Source organism: Prunus avium, chromosome 4 (genome assembly GCF_965620075.1).
Source record: "Prunus avium chromosome 4, drPruAviu1.hap1.1, whole genome shotgun sequence".
In the NCBI taxonomy this organism is placed as follows: domain Eukaryota; kingdom Viridiplantae; phylum Streptophyta; class Magnoliopsida; order Rosales; family Rosaceae; genus Prunus; species Prunus avium.
In genome coordinates, this window is record NC_142287.1 from 24,826,125 (window position 1) to 24,842,671 (window position 16,547).

Here is a 16,547-nt window from a genome sequence, read left to right on the forward strand (position 1 = left end):
CAAACAAATTAATGTTTTGTATATTTAAAAATATTTTTTTTTACAACAGTTAATTAACTTATTATATGTTTTAAGGTAATATTTTTTTTTTTACTTTAATAGTTCAAAACATAGATGATGTAAGCAAAATGCACTTACTAAAAAAAAAAAAAAAAGAGAAACGGTAGTCAGATCAAGAATCCTGTAGAAAGCACTTAATTTTGTTTTTTTTGGAGTAGACCATGAAAATATTATTACTGAAATTAGCAAAATTTTCTTTTATGATGTAATTCGTTTTCTTTTCTTTTCTTTTCTTTTTATGATGTAATTCGTTTGGTTGCATCGTCAAGAAATTTGGTCAAAATAAAAAAGATTTATAATAATATTATTGGACCACATGAAGATGTAAGAGCATTTAAACATTCTTCACAATCCCCACCTCATCGTGTACAATCTACCTATGTTATGATACATTATTTATTAATATTACATCGTAAAGTATAACACTTTTATTATAATATGTGAATTAATAACACCACATGACATACTCGAGTATTTTCCGTTTTTAAGAAACTTTGAATTGATGAGCAACATCAGCCCCAACATAATAAGCAAGCTGACATTTCAATTTGTGACTACTATCTCACTCAACAAATTTTCACTAGTTAATTTACAATTGAGAAATTAGAAAAATAGAAAATTTTGAAAATGAAAATCTCAACCCAGGGTTATGCTGAAAATGATTAAGGAGAGCCCACGTGGAGCGTCAACTTTACGCGCCACACGTGCCGGTGCGCCCAAGATGCCAACAACAACACCGAGAGCTAAAAGAAAAGAAAATATTCGCTCGGTCAACGAGGAGTTTGACCCACCCACAACTCACTGACTCTCCCGCCCCGCTCGTTTCCTTTTTGCTTCGGTTCGTGGGGCCCACGTGGAAAAAATAGCGCGGCTATCCACGCTGGCGCGTTCATGGTGAGGACACGCGGCACGCTGGAGATCCAAGGGCGGCTTTTCCTAACGGCGGTTATGACGGCGCTGTCGTCGCGTTATCTGCTGCCTCTTCTTTTGTGTTGGGCCGATAAACGGAAAGTTTGTGGCGGCGTTTAGTTCCATTTTTATAAAAAACCTTTCTTTGTGTGGTGCTTTTTTTGGGGGTTGTTGGACTTTTTGGGTTTTGCCATAAAAATTGTCGGCACGGGTCCGCCTCTTCGCCGCGTGAGTAGGATCTCTCTCTCTCTCTCTCTCTCTCTCTCTCTCTCTCATGTGGGCAGTCTCTTTGAAAATCCTCTGTCCTTCGCCTTTGAACTGGTCCCATCTGATCCAACGGCTGTAGCCTTTCGTTTGTTGGGATGCTGCCACGTAGGTTTTACACGTCTAGTGGTAATTATCACCGAACGGATAATCACATTGTACACAGCACCACTGTTAGACAAAAAGTTCTCTAAATATATTTTAGTTGAATTTGTTTTTTAAAATATAAAAACGTACTATACTCAGAAAGCAAAAAGATAAAATTGTAGTGCATTTGTGTTGTGCGACCCTTTTTTTTAATATTTTAACTCTGCACTCGAGGTTTTATGTTTGATTTTTAATTTCTTCCCTTAATATCGTTATAAAAAATTCTCATTTTTTTGTATTTTTTGTTTTTTAAGTATAACTTAATTTCTTACTCAATTTAAGGAAAAACAAAGCTGAAAATGGAGTGCAAGTTGAAAAATTAAGTATAAAGAAAAAGAACTAATATAAAAGTGAAGTAAAAAGAAATTAATATAGGATAAGGGTAGAATAGGAAAGAGAAAGAACAAAATTGATTAAAAAGTATTAAAAAAAATAAAAATGAGTGTAAGTGGAGAAAATGGGAGTGCAGAAATCATATCCCTTTAAATTTTGAAAGAGAAAATTAAAAGAAAATGTTATTACTAAGGTTAGGTCCCAATTATTTCAGAATAATATGATATTACATGACATGACATGACATGAGTTGAAAGTAAGACGAGTACCAGTAAAACATGAACATGTTAAAAGAGCAAAAGGGGGTCAATTGATTCCACCCACTCAATTTACTCACATTAGCTAGCTACAACTTTTAGTCATTTTCAAAAAGACATAAAAACCAAGTATGGAAAAGAAATGAATGAGAGTGTGCACTTTTTGTTAAATCCTTTGTATATAGCAACTTTCCTATTGATTTGTGGTCAATTTGAGAAGTTTGTGTTGGAAAATTGTTATGATTTGTAGCAACTTTCCTACTGATTTGTAGCCATCTTTGTTTTGAACTTTGAAATAACTACTAGATTTGACACTAACAAAGAAAAAGGGAAACTTTAAGTAAGTGGGATTAATTAGGATTAAAAATGAACCCAGAGACCCACCCATTCTAACCAACCTTTTGATGATTTGTCTACTACTAGTTTCAATCTTAACGGTAGCTAGTAGCTCACCCATCAACCTAGTGTGTCTAAAGGGAATAGGATAACCCCAATAAATTGTTAGGTTGGGTTCAATTGAATTGAAAAAGCTAGCAGATTAACAACCAAACTTGGGGTACATGAGGATAACCTTAACCTTAAACGGCTAAAAGTTATATTGGTTGTAATAAATTTGGCGAGACTTTTTCATCAAAGAGAGTTACAAATACTAATTTACGTATTTAGTATGAAGACATAAAAATACCATCCTCGTTGAGTCATCCTAACTCATCTAATAGTACACGTGACTTTTGACCCTTGAAGTAGTGTTACACCACTCAATGAGTCATGATGACCTAACAAGTGTAGTATTTTCATACCTTCGTATTGATCATGTGAAATTCGAATGCACTATAACTACTGGGCCTATCCCTAGATATTTCAATCATCTTTTCAGTCTATTGACCTCTCTTTAATTAATAAGAGCAAGTTTTGGAGTTTAATTTGCAATGAATACATTCCTATCACATTTTATCAAAAGAAAATAATAGGTGCTAATGCTCTTCATTTTTGTCTAGCTTATTTTTGGACCATTTTTTTTCTTAAATTATGCTCCAAACTAACAGTACTTCAATAGGGCCAGTTGTCATTTTTTGGGTTTGTTTATAGAAATTAAATGGTGTAGGGTTTATCTATATTATTAGTGTTAATAATGGGTATATGACTAAATATCTTTTTTTTGTTGTTGGTAAAAACATTATATGGGTTTATATATAACAAAATAAGATAAATATTTCTTGTATTTTTCTGGAAGTGTTGTATACATAAACACACATATAACATATCTAGGAAATGATTTTCTTCCAGCCCAAACACAAACACGCCCAATAGAAGAAAAAACCAAACATGGGTTTCAAATTCAAAACCTTGAGAACTTTTTCCCGGGAAAAGAACATCCAACAAAATCTCAAATTAGAATTCCAAACCCAACTCAGAACCCATCATTCTCACCACCCAATTGCACACAAACCCCTCTCTTACCTTGCTAAAGTTCACATATTTCAGAGCCCAACGAACCCAAAGTCTGAAACTTTCAGTAAGAAATCCCAATTTTACTTTCTGGGTAGGAATAAGACGACCTGTTTTGTACACTCAGTTGCAAATTCTGACAAAAAGGCTCGGTTTGGGGAAGACCAAGATGACCAAACGGCTATTTTCATCCAAAACATCCTCAAGTTTCGAAGGGACAAGCCGACTGAGGAGATTGAGCGAGCTCTTGACCGATGTGGGTTTGTGCTGACAGAGGATTTGGTTTTGAATGTGCTCAGGAGGCACAGGTCTGATTGGAAACCAGCTTATGTATTCTTCACTTGGGCTTGTAAAGGCGGAGGAGGAACTGGGTATTTGCCTGGGTCTGATTGTTTCAACGAGATTCTTGACATTCTTGGCAAAATGCGGGGTTTTGATGAGGTTTCCCAAGTGCTCGACGAAATGTCAAAGAGAGAGGGGCTTATCAATGAAGGAACATATGAGATTTTGCTCAATAGATATGCGGCTGCTCATAGGGTGGAGGAAGCAATTTGTACGTTTTATAAGAGGAAAGAGTTTGGTCTCGAGCTTGATTTGGTTGCGTTTCAGAAGCTTTTGATGTGGCTATGCCGGTATAAGCATGTAGAAGTTGCGGAAACTTTGTTTAACGAGAAGGGGAAAGAGTTTGAACAAGATATAAAGACGTGGAATATCATTCTTAATGGATGGTGTGTACGAGCAAATGTACGTGAGTCAAAAAGGTTTTGGAAAGATATAATGGCATCTAAATGCAAGCCGGATCAGTTTACATATGGGATTTTTATAAATTCTCTGACCAAGAAAGGGAAATTAGGAACAGCACTCAAGTTATTTCGAGCTATGTGGGATCAGGGTTGCAACCCAGATGTGGTGACATGCAACTGCATGATCGATGCGCTTTGTTTCAAGAAGAGAATTCCTCAAGCTTTGGAAGTCTTTCAGGAAATGAATGTCCGAGCATGTCTCCCGAATGCAGCAACATATAATTCACTGATCAAGCACCTATGCAAAATACGACGCATGGAGAAGGTTTATGAACTTTTGGATGAAATGGAGCAGAAGGGTGGAAGTTGCTTGCCCAATGAAGTAACTTTCAATTGCTTACTCAAGTCCTTGAAGAAGCCGGAGGAAGTTCCTGGCCTATTGGAGAGGATGGAGAAAAGTAGATGCAAGATGACTAGTGACACATACAATTTGCTGTTGAAGTTGTATATGGAGTGGGATTGTGAGGAAAGACTGAGATATACGTGGGAAGAGATGGAGAGAAATGGGTTGGGACCTGACCAGCCATCTTATACCATTATGATTCATGGGTTCCATGCCAAGGGAAGGATAAAGGATTTTTTGCGATATTTTCGTGAAATGACGTCAAAGGGAATGATACCAGAGCCAAGGACAGAAATATTGGTGAATTCTATGAACATCAAGTGGAAAGAGGACGGTGGACAAGCAGAAAAGCTAGCAAAGGGAAGTGACAATTTGACAGTAGATTTGAGTACAGATGTTTGAGCAAAAAGGGAGCAAGGTAAAAGCTTTCTGTAAGTTTTAGGTTTACCTGAACTGCAAAAAGCCCTCTTTTGGAACAAGGGATATAGTTATCCAAGTACATTCTCATTTTCGCTATATGTTGAAAACTTGAAATTATTGTCCTTGCGGAACAATTCTTAACAATGCAAATGAGTTTCTATCTGCATTGTTGGTGGCACTCTTTAGCATTCACATGTTGCTTTACCACGTCTGAAGTTGCAAACACATAAATTTCCACATAGGAAATTTAGTCCATGTTGCCAAAATTTGCCAGACACCTAGTGTCGACTATTGACTTGGTTTAAATAACCCTTTCCAGTATAAGGGAAGCTGTAATTTCTCCTACACTACAGCCGTATCAAAATCAAATCAAATAGCTGTCTGCTATTAGTTTACTTTCCTTGCATATATTGTTGACTTAGAATATTCAATTGTAATTTATTTCCTTTCCTTCTTAGACACAGAAATCTCTGTATATATGTAAAGGGTTTTTGCCCACTGAATAATCAATAAAATATACTCGTTCTCTTACATGGTATCAGAGCCCTATTAGCTCCTTCGAGTGTTTTTTTTTTCCCTCCCACCCAACTCCAACACTAGTTCCTCTCCTTCTCTCATCACCATCAACGCTGCTGCACAGCTTCCTCTCAAACTCACCCCTCTCAACTATCCCTCATGGCGTGCTCAGTTCAAAGCCCTTCTCCTTGGGTATGACCTCCTTGGCTATGTGGATGGCACTCTCGCTTGTCCTGTCAGCAACAACACCCTTTGGAAACGCCAAGATCAACTCCTTCTCCACGCTATTCTTGCCTCTGTCTCTGAATCTGTCATCTCCCTCATTGCTGCTGCCTCAACCTCTAAAGACGCTTGGGACAAACTCACCAAGCTGTATGCGAACCGTACACGTTCTCGAGTCATGAGCCTCAAGGAACGTCTCACCCTTGCTCGTCGTGATTCCAAGCCCGTGATGGAATTTCTTCAATCCATCAAAGCCCTTGCTGACGAACTTGCCCTCATTGACTCTCCTATATCCGACGACGATCTCGTGATCCATATCCTCAATGGTCTCGGCTCTGACTTCAAAGAGATCGCTGCTGCTATTCGTGCTCGTGAAACACCTATCACCTTTGAAGAGTTGCATGATAAACTCGTTGACTTCGAGAGTGCACTCAAGCGCCATGACACTCCTCCTGAACCTCTTGTTGTCACTGCCAATAATACCCAGCGAACCAACTCCAACCGTTCCTTCCACAAGGGTTCTACCACATCCCATGCCTACAGGCCACCTTCTCAGCAACGTGGTATTCTTGGCCCCGGCAACTCTTCTCCACACACTTCCCGTCCGTTCTCCGGCCAGCGTCGCTCCTTCAATCAACCAGGCCACGGCTACAAAGGTTTCTGTCAATTGTGTGATCAGCAAGGTCTCTTACATCCAGAGGGAGGTTAATTAGTTTGAAGTCATTCTCTCAATTTCTTTGAAGTTTCCAACAGATTAAACAAAGCCTACTCTATATATAATATACCAATCAAAGTGGGGACAGTATCGGTGTTGTTGGAGTGGGCCCTCGGCCCGTTAACCTGGAAAATTTGACAAATCTTACTGTGTTTAATTAGAAACTACTCACTGACGGTTGGTACTTGTTAGATAATCACCATGGTTCTAAAGAAGTCGCAATACGAGGTGCTGCTACTGTTGCCCATCGTGCTGCTGCTTCTACTGTCTTTCGTGCTGCTGCTGCCACTGTCTGTCGTGCTTCTGCTACTGTGGCCGAGATGTGACAACTTGGTGATCCTTACCAGCCGCCGGCACAGTTCTGGTCTAAGAAGGCTTTTCACAGTTATAAGGAGAAAATCTAGTTCTATATCTGTACTGTATAAGAATTATAAGCAAATGTTGTTGAGCCATCACGATGCCGTCAAGGCTGTAAATGGTTGAAATCCAGATTGAAATATATTTAGAGACGTTCCCTTGATTTTCAACCTCATAAAAGCCATAGTTGCCGCAGACATATTTGAGCGCTGAGCAACCATGATTAAAATTGTTGGCAATTGACATGAACACTTAAAGGGGCTAAAAGCAAACCAAGACACTTGTTTCATACATGCAAATTCTTAGGCAATGTCTCTTGTTAATACATTTCTTTCTTGAGGGTACACAAGAAAAATCCTTACTTCTTGAAATGTTTTTTTTTTCTTCTCCCAATAGTTAAAAAACATGTATTTCTTGGGCCTCTATCTTTATAATGAAGTGTTAAAAATGTCATATGTACATGAAAAATAAAATAAAAAATTAAGCCCTATAACCACAAAATTTATTTGGGTCTATCAAACATTTTTCATCTTTCTAATTATTTCGTTGGGACCTCGTTATATTTTTGTATTTATTTATAAGATATGAAGGCTTAAAATCCTTGTGAAATTCTTTGTGCCATGATCCTAAACCTATTCTAATTGTATTCAAATATTTTTTTTAAAAGTAAAATTAAACCAATTATTTGCTACCCATTAGTTGTGAATACTAGCGACTTGAATCATATTCATATTACTAGCCTTTCTGCATGCACTTCCGCGCCTGCAAGAGGTTTTTTTTTTTAAAAATTAAAATTTATTTTAAAATTAAAAAAGATAATGGGTAGTTGTGTTCCATAAAATAGGATCCATTATCAGACTTTTCTTTTAAAAATTTTTTTAATATGAAAAAGTGTGAATTTACCATATTATCCTCATTTAATTAATAATTTCAATTCTTAATGTTTGCATTAACCAAGGGCATTTTCTGGTATTTTGAATGTTTTACCATTCTCTACCTTTTGCTTTATATATTTAGATTAACCCATAATAGTATATCCTTTTTTTGGGTCAAAGGTAGGAAAGGAGAGGGGGATTTACTCATTCACACTAGTAGTGCCTAGGAGTTTCGAACAAGAGACCATTAGTCCTAGGTGGAACATACTTTTCCACTATAGTATGACCCCATTAACAACCCATAATAGTATATATATAACAGAATTTTGGATTTAGGGGACCCTCAATGTATAGCCAGTTGGGGCCTCTTCTAGCTTTACTTAAGCAAAAATACTTACCTATAATGGGGATATCATTGTTTTGCTATTCCCGACCAATAACACAATGATACGTGGAAAAGCTACGTGTCATTGCGTTATTGGCCGGGGATAGCAAAAAGTGTTATCCCAGTTGCATGAGAGTTTCTCTCCGAAGACGAGCCTTAATAGTTTTAATAAAAGGAAAAAGTGCTGCTATTTCCACCCCCTTGTTCTATTTCCCTACTCATCTTATCTTCAAAATTTTAAAGACAAATTTACCCTTTTATAAAATGATCCAACCTATTCTCATCATCCTTGTCAAACCCAGCCCCCCTTCTCCCTTCGCCCTTCTCCCTCACTTTTCTTCATTCCTGGCACTACCACTTGAGGACGGGGCATGTATAAATTATAGCTTCTGAAGTATCATATATATATGTTTTTTTTTCTCTGTAACTTTGGTTTTTGTTGGGTTTTTAGGGTGAAGAGGTGAACAACAAAGTGATTTTTATTCCATAATAGATGGGTACAAGGTTTTATAGAGGACTAGGCTTATTGGCCTTCAACAACTAGAAATTGTTTACTAGGCTTATTGGCCCTTTTCACTCTTTGCTGGCTTATTGGCCTTTTTTTTTTTTTCTCTCTTAGGGGTCGTTTGGTACGGCGGACTGTTATGGACTGGACTAAATCCTAGGATTGTCTTGGATTGGCTTGGCTTGGCCTAAGCTGGATTAAGTACTGACCTACGTTTGGTGCTGCGTCGGACTAAGAAGCTGGATAACAAAAATAGTACTATCCTGTGTTTGGTTTATGCTCGGACTGGGACAAAAAAATTTAAAATTTTCTTTGAAGTGATAATATTTTAATTATCAACTATTTTTACTATAATTCCAAGACCAAAAATTGGTATTAAATTTGCCAAAACTTGCCTATATTTTAAGAACATTTCCAAAATATGAAAGCTCAACTTCCCTAATGCAAATTGCCAAATCGTCACTAAGTAATTGCAAACACAACATGCAATTGCAATCACAGTTTGCAAAACCCAAATGTCTGTTTGCAAACACAACATGCAATTGCAATCATAGTTTGCAAAAACCAAATGTCTGTTTACAAACACCACATGACCTCTACCCTTTTATTCTTCTTTTCTTTGTTCAAACATGGCGGTGCAGACAAGCTCCAAACCATCCCAGCATCATATAAAGGAAAAGTCATACAATATTTATAGATGCAAAAGTTAGATATTTTATATATATATATACGTCATCCACATGACTTGAAATTACAAATTCACGTTCACATATTACTTAACATATAATGGTCTCACCCGATCGAATAAATCTACTTTTAATAGTATGATTCTTAACATGATGTGCAAGTACATGTAAGAATATACACACTTGTTCCTCCAAAGTCACCAAACCATCATTTTGAACCCTTCCATTAGCGTGAAGCAACTCACATAATATATCAAACGTCCTTAAATCCATTCTTAATTCGCTCACACACACTACATCATTCTCCAATATACTATTTAGATAACGCAACCGCGTCTCACGTCTAATAAAGGAACGATTATTAAGATCACATCTTTCTATAAGCCGTTGATTTCTCCTCATTTTGAACATCATAAGCACAAGGATTGTGCAACCACACGTTGTCTCTAAATGCCACATCTCCATCAGTAATATCAACAAAAGATTTCTTCGATCCATATCTAATAAATCATATAAACCAATAAAAATTAAACATGTATATTTTTACAAACCAACAAAGTATATGTTTAGATAATATATATACAAACCAACAAATTTTTTGCATTGCTTATAGTATCTGTTTCTTTTTTTCTTTTTTTCACCGGAAACAATTACACTTTCCACTTGAAAAGTGCCAATCACCATGAAAAAGAAAAACCAGCACCTAACAAATAGTTATGCCAAGCCACCCATAGAGAAATTATAGAACATCCATGAGCAATTGAAAACTATTAGGAAATGAGAATATTTAGCAAATTGGGCACATCAACTCTACTGATTCCCATTAGAAATTTCTTTAAGAAAACCAAGTCTCCCTATTTTCGTAGTTTATTTAAGATAATTTAGCTGTGTTTCTTTCATTTGATCCAAGACTTTTCTGCAAAAGGCCTATGTCAGAATTAGTTATTTGATTTCATAAGATTGCCAGAATTTGACTCTGCAACAACCAATTTCTAACCCATGTGGCTTTAAGCCAAGAAATAAGAGAAAGTAGGCCCTTCTAAAGATATTCAACTTTTGTGAATTGCTTAACTTTGAGCAAATTGATGGTGCATGGAAGAAATTTGATCCCCTATTTTTTTCTTCTCACTTGCTAATATCTAGTCATTTTGTTGCAAACGACAATGACTTTCATTAAATTTGTTCAAAGCTCCAATTCCACCCATCAATTTATTCATATCTTCTCATTCCAAACAAAAACCCCATAATCAAAACAATTCAAAACTGAAAACCCTAGAAAAATACTCAATTATAATCCATGAAACAGAAACCACAAATTGCATAGAACATTTCCAAAATGTGAAAGCTCAACTTCCCTAATGCAAATTGCCAAACCGTCACTAAGTAATTGCAAACACAACATGCAATTGCAGTCATAGTTTGCAAAAACCAAATGTCTGTTTGCAAACACAACATGCAATTGCAATCACAATTTGCAAAAACCAAATGTCTGTTTGCAGACACAACGTGCAATTAGCCACATGACCTCTACCCTATTCTTCTCATTCCAAACAAAAACCCCATAATCAAAACAATTCAAAATTGAAAACCCTAGAAAAATACCCAATTATAATCCAATGAAAATTAACCAATACAAATGTTAATTCTCATCAAATTAAGCTAATAACTACAAACAACCACATAATCAAACTTTAAAATCAAACTAAGAAATAGAAAATTGAACCCATCAAATATCACCAAAGAGAGAGACAAACAGAGAAGAAGAGTGGAAAGAGAAGAAGAGAGTTGAACAACTAACCTTGAGTGAGTGAGAGTAGAGCAGAACAGAAGATGAAAACAAAGCAACGTGGAAGAGGAGAGCCAGAGCACGTGGAAGAGGAGAGCCAGAGCACGTCGAAGAGGAGAGCCAGATCACGTCGAAGAGAAGAGCAGAGCACGTCGAAGAGAAGAGCATAGCACAGGAAGGTTGGATAATGGCAGACTCCATAGCGACTTCGTTATTTAGCGGCACCTCTTCAGAGTTCTCTATTTTGTACCAACGAGTGAAGTGTTTTTTGTGGGCCCGGATTATATAGTCTCATTTAACTTAAAGATGGGTTGCACCAAACATGGGCTTGTGGTGTTATTTAAGCTAGTCCTATCCAATCCAATCCAAGGAGGTGTACCAAACAGCCCCTTAGGTTTGTACAAGAGTCAACATCTATTTATACACTAAAGCTGCCGCCATTGTCCTAGTCGGTTGACTTGGCTTCTTCTCATAGCCACTACTTTATAATATTATTACTTTATTAAGAGATTTTTATTATTACAAAGTCCACCAACTTTAACAAAGTCAAGCTTTAAAAGCTTACAACAATTATCTCTTAAAGCTTGACTTTGTTAAAGTTGGTGGACTTTCTTGAGTTTTCTAATGTTTTCTAGATTTATTTATATTCTTCAAGTGTGTATTAAATTTAACAGTTTTTTTTTTGGTTACATTGGGAGAAAAGAAACCCTTTGGGGTTTCGAACCTAGGTTGTCAAGCAGGGGGAAAGGGGAGGCCACCACTATGGTACCTGCTCTCGACTAAATTTAACAGTTTTCAATTTATGGGGAGTATGCATTTGGAGATTCTTTTTTCTTGTGGATGGTTGAGTATATTGATTCATCCATTCACGAATGAAGATTGAAGAATGAAGTTTTCATTTTTTGCAAATTGTCATAGTGGTTAATTACTTCTCGAAAGTTAGGTGAAAAAAGAAACATTCATTTTGCTTTTTGATTTTCTTAATCTTATGATTGATCGTATAATCCATATAGATTTGGAGGAAACAACGATATATTTTTAATTATGGAAACCGCTTCATTGTATAATCAAAAAAATTTCGACATAGAAATTCATATAAGTTCACAAAACAAAACCCGTGGAAACAATCGATTTGGTAGAAAACTATGGAAACCATAAAGAAAAATGCTTCCATTCCATAGCTGGCGTTGGACTTATATATATATATGTGGAGCCTTTCTACAAGAGAGACCTCATGTTAATTAATTACCTAGAATATACCTGGTATTGTTCTCATCTTGACTTATACAACCAGACGTCTATATATACCCAATGCCCACGGACAACATACAGCTAAGGCTCTGCAGATGGAGACGGAGGCCATGTCGCCCAAAAGGAGTTTGGATAATAAGAGTAGTGCAGCCAGTATGAACCCTGCCTCCAACTCCAACGAAACGAAAATCAACTCAGATGACCTGTCACCGAAATCCAGTGTCCAAGGAAATAAGAAGGAGAGAAACTGCAGGAGGCTCTTCCTCTGCAACTCTAACCTCCATTCCTCCTCCTTCTACCCCGGTTCTCCGAGTACGTAAGCTAGCTAGATGCTGTCATACTCATACATATATATATATATATATAACTAGTCTCTCCGCACGCGCTTCCGCGCTTGCGAGAGGCTTTTTTTTAAAAAATTTAAAATTTATTTTAGAATTAAAAAAGATAATGGGTAGTTGTTTTCCATAAAAATAGGATCCATTATCAGATTTTTATTTTTATTTTTATTTTTTTAAATATGAAAAAGTGTGAATTTACCATATTATCCTCATTTAATTAATAATTTTAATTCTTAATGTTTGCATTAACCAAGGGCATTTTTTGGTATTTTGAATGTTTCACCATTCTCTGCCTTTTGCTTTATATATATAGATTTAACTTTATGGATTCCTCAAATAAGGTTATATGAGGGACACTTTTGGTCCATTATGCATTATATTTCAATGATTCAAACTTTCTATTATTTTAAATATCATATATGGGTTCAATCCTCATCAATCATATTATACAAGGGTAATGCTAGGCTTACCACATTTTTCATACCACATTGATACCACCTCTCTAATAGAGGTAGAGCCCACCAATACAATGGGGCCCATCTCTATAAGAGAGGTGGTACACAATGCAGTATGAAAAATGTGGTAAGCCTAGCATTTTCCATTATTACAAACCCGTCTATTTATTAGTTGTCGTCCAATCATCATTCTTACATAAAATCAACCAAATGAGAAACTATTTTATTATATTGTTCGAATTACTTTTCGATGTTCTGAATTTGTTTATATAGGATAATTCCTAAATGGGAACCTTGCAAACTGAGGATGTTCGCATTCTACAAATTTAAATTGGTAGTTTCAATGCCAATGATTGAAACTACCAATTTAAATTTGTAGGTTCTTCTTCAAGGATTCACACCCAAAAAAAAAAAAAAATTCAGAAAACGTTTGACCATTTGATTCACATAATTGTCAGATCAATATTGATGGCAAACGTTTTCAGATTCTTCTTCTCAGCCATCTCATTAGTAGTATTATATGGATTGGTTCTCATCTATTCGTATACAGGGAATCACCATGTTTGGAAAGAAGTTGCAGTACCTAGTGCGTCCGAGGTCTGGGATCAAGACTCGAAGGAAGGCTAAAACTTCCCCCCCACCCACTGTCCTCACCTTAGAAGATGAAGGCTTTATGAACGAGGGAATTTATGGGAGTGTAAAGTCTACGGTAGCTACTGGCAAAACTACAACCAACAGCTCAAAGGTGGAGAAACAGCATTTGTGTTGTAGTTCTAGTAGACTCCGGGCCTCTTATGGCAGACGAAATGCCCGTAAAACCTTATTAGAAGATGAAGGCTTTGTGAATGAGGGAATTTATTGGAGTGTAAAGTCTGCGATAGCTAGTGGCAAAACTACCAAGTCTACAAAGAATCAGAGCTCTTCATGATCACTCTCTCCTAGCTAGTGATTTATGATCCCACAGGCACAGCCAACCAAAGCCCGCAACAATTTCAGTCAGCCAGAGCCAAAAAAGGCATATTATTTTCTTTTCATGTTCAGCTTCATCAATGTAGTAATTTTCACTCATTGCTGTTTTTGGAACACGGAAGAATTACATGTCTGTCTACTTAGTTATTGCTTAAGTTATTAGGTTGCGTCTGAATGTATTGATTTCTACTCATAGTTATCATGTGAAGTGTGTTTTCTAATTCAATGGTATATAATATATTTTTAATTGCGTTTATAATTCAAAGGTATATATTTTTAATTTGATTTTCTAATCCACGTTACCTCACAAACCAACACCCGTGGAAACAATTGATTTGCTAGGGATTTGAAAAGTGCTTTCAGAGCTAGCCTTCCTAGGAACCACCTGCACCTGGTATTGTTCTTATATTGACTTATACAATACAACCTGACGTGACGTCCAGACAAGTTACAAGTTACGCTTGCCTCTGCGCACAGACAAGTTACAAGTAGGCTCTGCAGATGGAGATGGAGGCCATGTCGCTCGAAAGGAGTTTGGATAAGAGTAGTGCAGGTACAGCCGATGTAGATGACCCTGTCTCCACCTCCAACTCCAACGAAACAAAAATCAATGTCGATGATGACCTGTCACCGAAATCTAGTGTCCAAGGAAATAACAAGTAGGAGAGAACTGCAGCAGGCTCTTTCTCTGAATCTCCAACATCCACTCCTCTTTCTACCCAGATTCTCAGAGTACGTATACGAATACTAAAGTTGAGCTATATATATATACAGAAATTCTCTTATGCGGACATCCGGACGTTATTATCGTGCGGACGCTGTGTATTTTGTACTACCCCTTTCTGTTTTCCTGCATGTTTACAATAGGATCCGTACGATAATAATGTGCGGACATCCGGATAAGAGAATAACTGATATATATATATATATATCATTTTCTCTATTTTATTGCAAATCATCAATTAAATTATTTTAAAATAAAGAATTAAATGAATTAAATTCATGTCAGCTGATTTCATTTATTGACGGGGCATGACCACATCAATTGCCACATCATATGGCAGTTAATGTTGTCAATTTTTTGTGTTCAAATAGTATTATTGTTTTTCATTTGCCTAATATTTTGCAAGGATGATCTATGAATGAAGATTTGAAAAATAGACAATTTGGATTGTTGAAAAAATAATCGTACAGGACCCTAAAAGGTGTCTCAAATAAAATTATTTGAGGGATCCTTGAATTATATATTTTTGTGTAAATAGACTTTTCCATTGGTAGATCCCTCAAATAATCTTATCACATTGTGTGTATCACTACGAATTTTACTTCAACAATCTGAATTGTCTATTTGTCAAGTTTCATTCATAGATCATTCATGCAAAAAACTAGATAAATTGAAAACCATTAAGACATCTAGTTGTGACTAACAAAATAAACTTTCGAGAAAACATTAAAATGATAATCTTTGAATGGTTAAATGATTTTAGATTAAAGTGTTTTTTTTTCTTTTTTCTGCATAGATATCTTTGAAGGAATACCTAAAAAATAGACGGTTCGAATAATTGAAATACAATGCGAATCTCTCAATTCTTGAATCTGGCTTAGTTATTGCAGGGTTGAACTAATCTTGAAGAAAAACATAAAATATATACGATTCCGATGATTGAAAATTGCGTCTCTTGTCATCTCATGAGTGGTATTATGGATTGGTTCTCATTTATTTGGTATACAGGGAATCACCAGGGTTGGAAAGATGTTGCTGGACGTAGTAGTGCTGCTGCTGTGTCCGTTATGGAGCATATGTTGGATCATGGCTGCAAGAGAGAAGAGTGCCACAAAGATTATGGATCAGTCTGAAAATGATGGGTTTGTAAAGTCTACGCTAGCTACTGGCAAAACTACGACGTCTACAAAGAAAAACAGTGAGAGCTCTTCAGGATCTTCTGCAACTGCAACTGCAACCCTAGTATTACACGTTTGTCTACTTAGTGTTATTATATTGGAGTGTTTCTTTTTTATGTTCAACTTCATCAATGTAGTGATTTTCACTCTGTTTATGGAAACATGGATTCTATGCATACTTAGTCGTTACTTAAGTCGTATCATTTAACAAACAAACAATTGAGAAAAACCTAATCGCTGCTCTGAGAAAACCCAAAGAAAATTTCCTAGCTGCCGCCCCCTTTGGGGTCAGCGACCACTGTTCCTACTCCATCCCCTTTCTTCTCCTCTCATTCCCTTCCTTTTACCTCTGGATTCTTTGTTTTCTGTGTTGTAGAAACAATCGTCGTGAAACATTGTCGTCCTCATGATATAGTTATCGTCTTTTGGCCCATTGGATCCAGTTGTTAGTCTATGATATGGATTTGGAGCTATAAAGCGGGGCTGATGCCGGGTTGCGTCGGGTTCGAATTTAGCCGGTGCGTCACTATGGGTTTAGCCGGTATGGCACTATGGCTCTCTTCGGGTTGCCCGAGAGGATGTGGAGTTGTGGTCTTG

At 36.6% G+C, this 16,547-nt stretch overlaps 1 protein-coding gene and 1 long non-coding RNA gene across 2 annotated transcripts; one reads left to right on the forward strand and one right to left on the reverse strand.

Moving 5' to 3' along the window:
- Positions 1-3,232: 3,232 nt before the first annotated feature.
- On the forward strand, positions 3,233-6,965 carry LOC110763261 (Tetratricopeptide repeat (TPR)-like superfamily protein). The gene is made up of 2 exons (XM_088251496.1): positions 3,233-4,983; positions 6,631-6,965. Exon 1 carries the CDS (start codon positions 3,297-3,299, stop codon positions 4,965-4,967), a length of 1,671 nt encoding a protein of 556 aa, XP_088107622.1. The 5' UTR covers positions 3,233-3,296; the 3' UTR covers positions 4,968-4,983; positions 6,631-6,965.
- Positions 6,966-9,250: 2,285 nt separating this feature from the next.
- Positions 9,251-11,386, reverse strand: LOC148295091 (uncharacterized). Its single transcript, XR_015835140.1, has 2 exons — positions 11,045-11,386; positions 9,251-9,746 (listed from the first exon to the last, which is right to left on the reverse strand). It is a non-coding gene; the product is annotated as an uncharacterized LOC148295091 (long non-coding RNA).
- Positions 11,387-16,547: the final 5,161 nt, after the last annotated feature.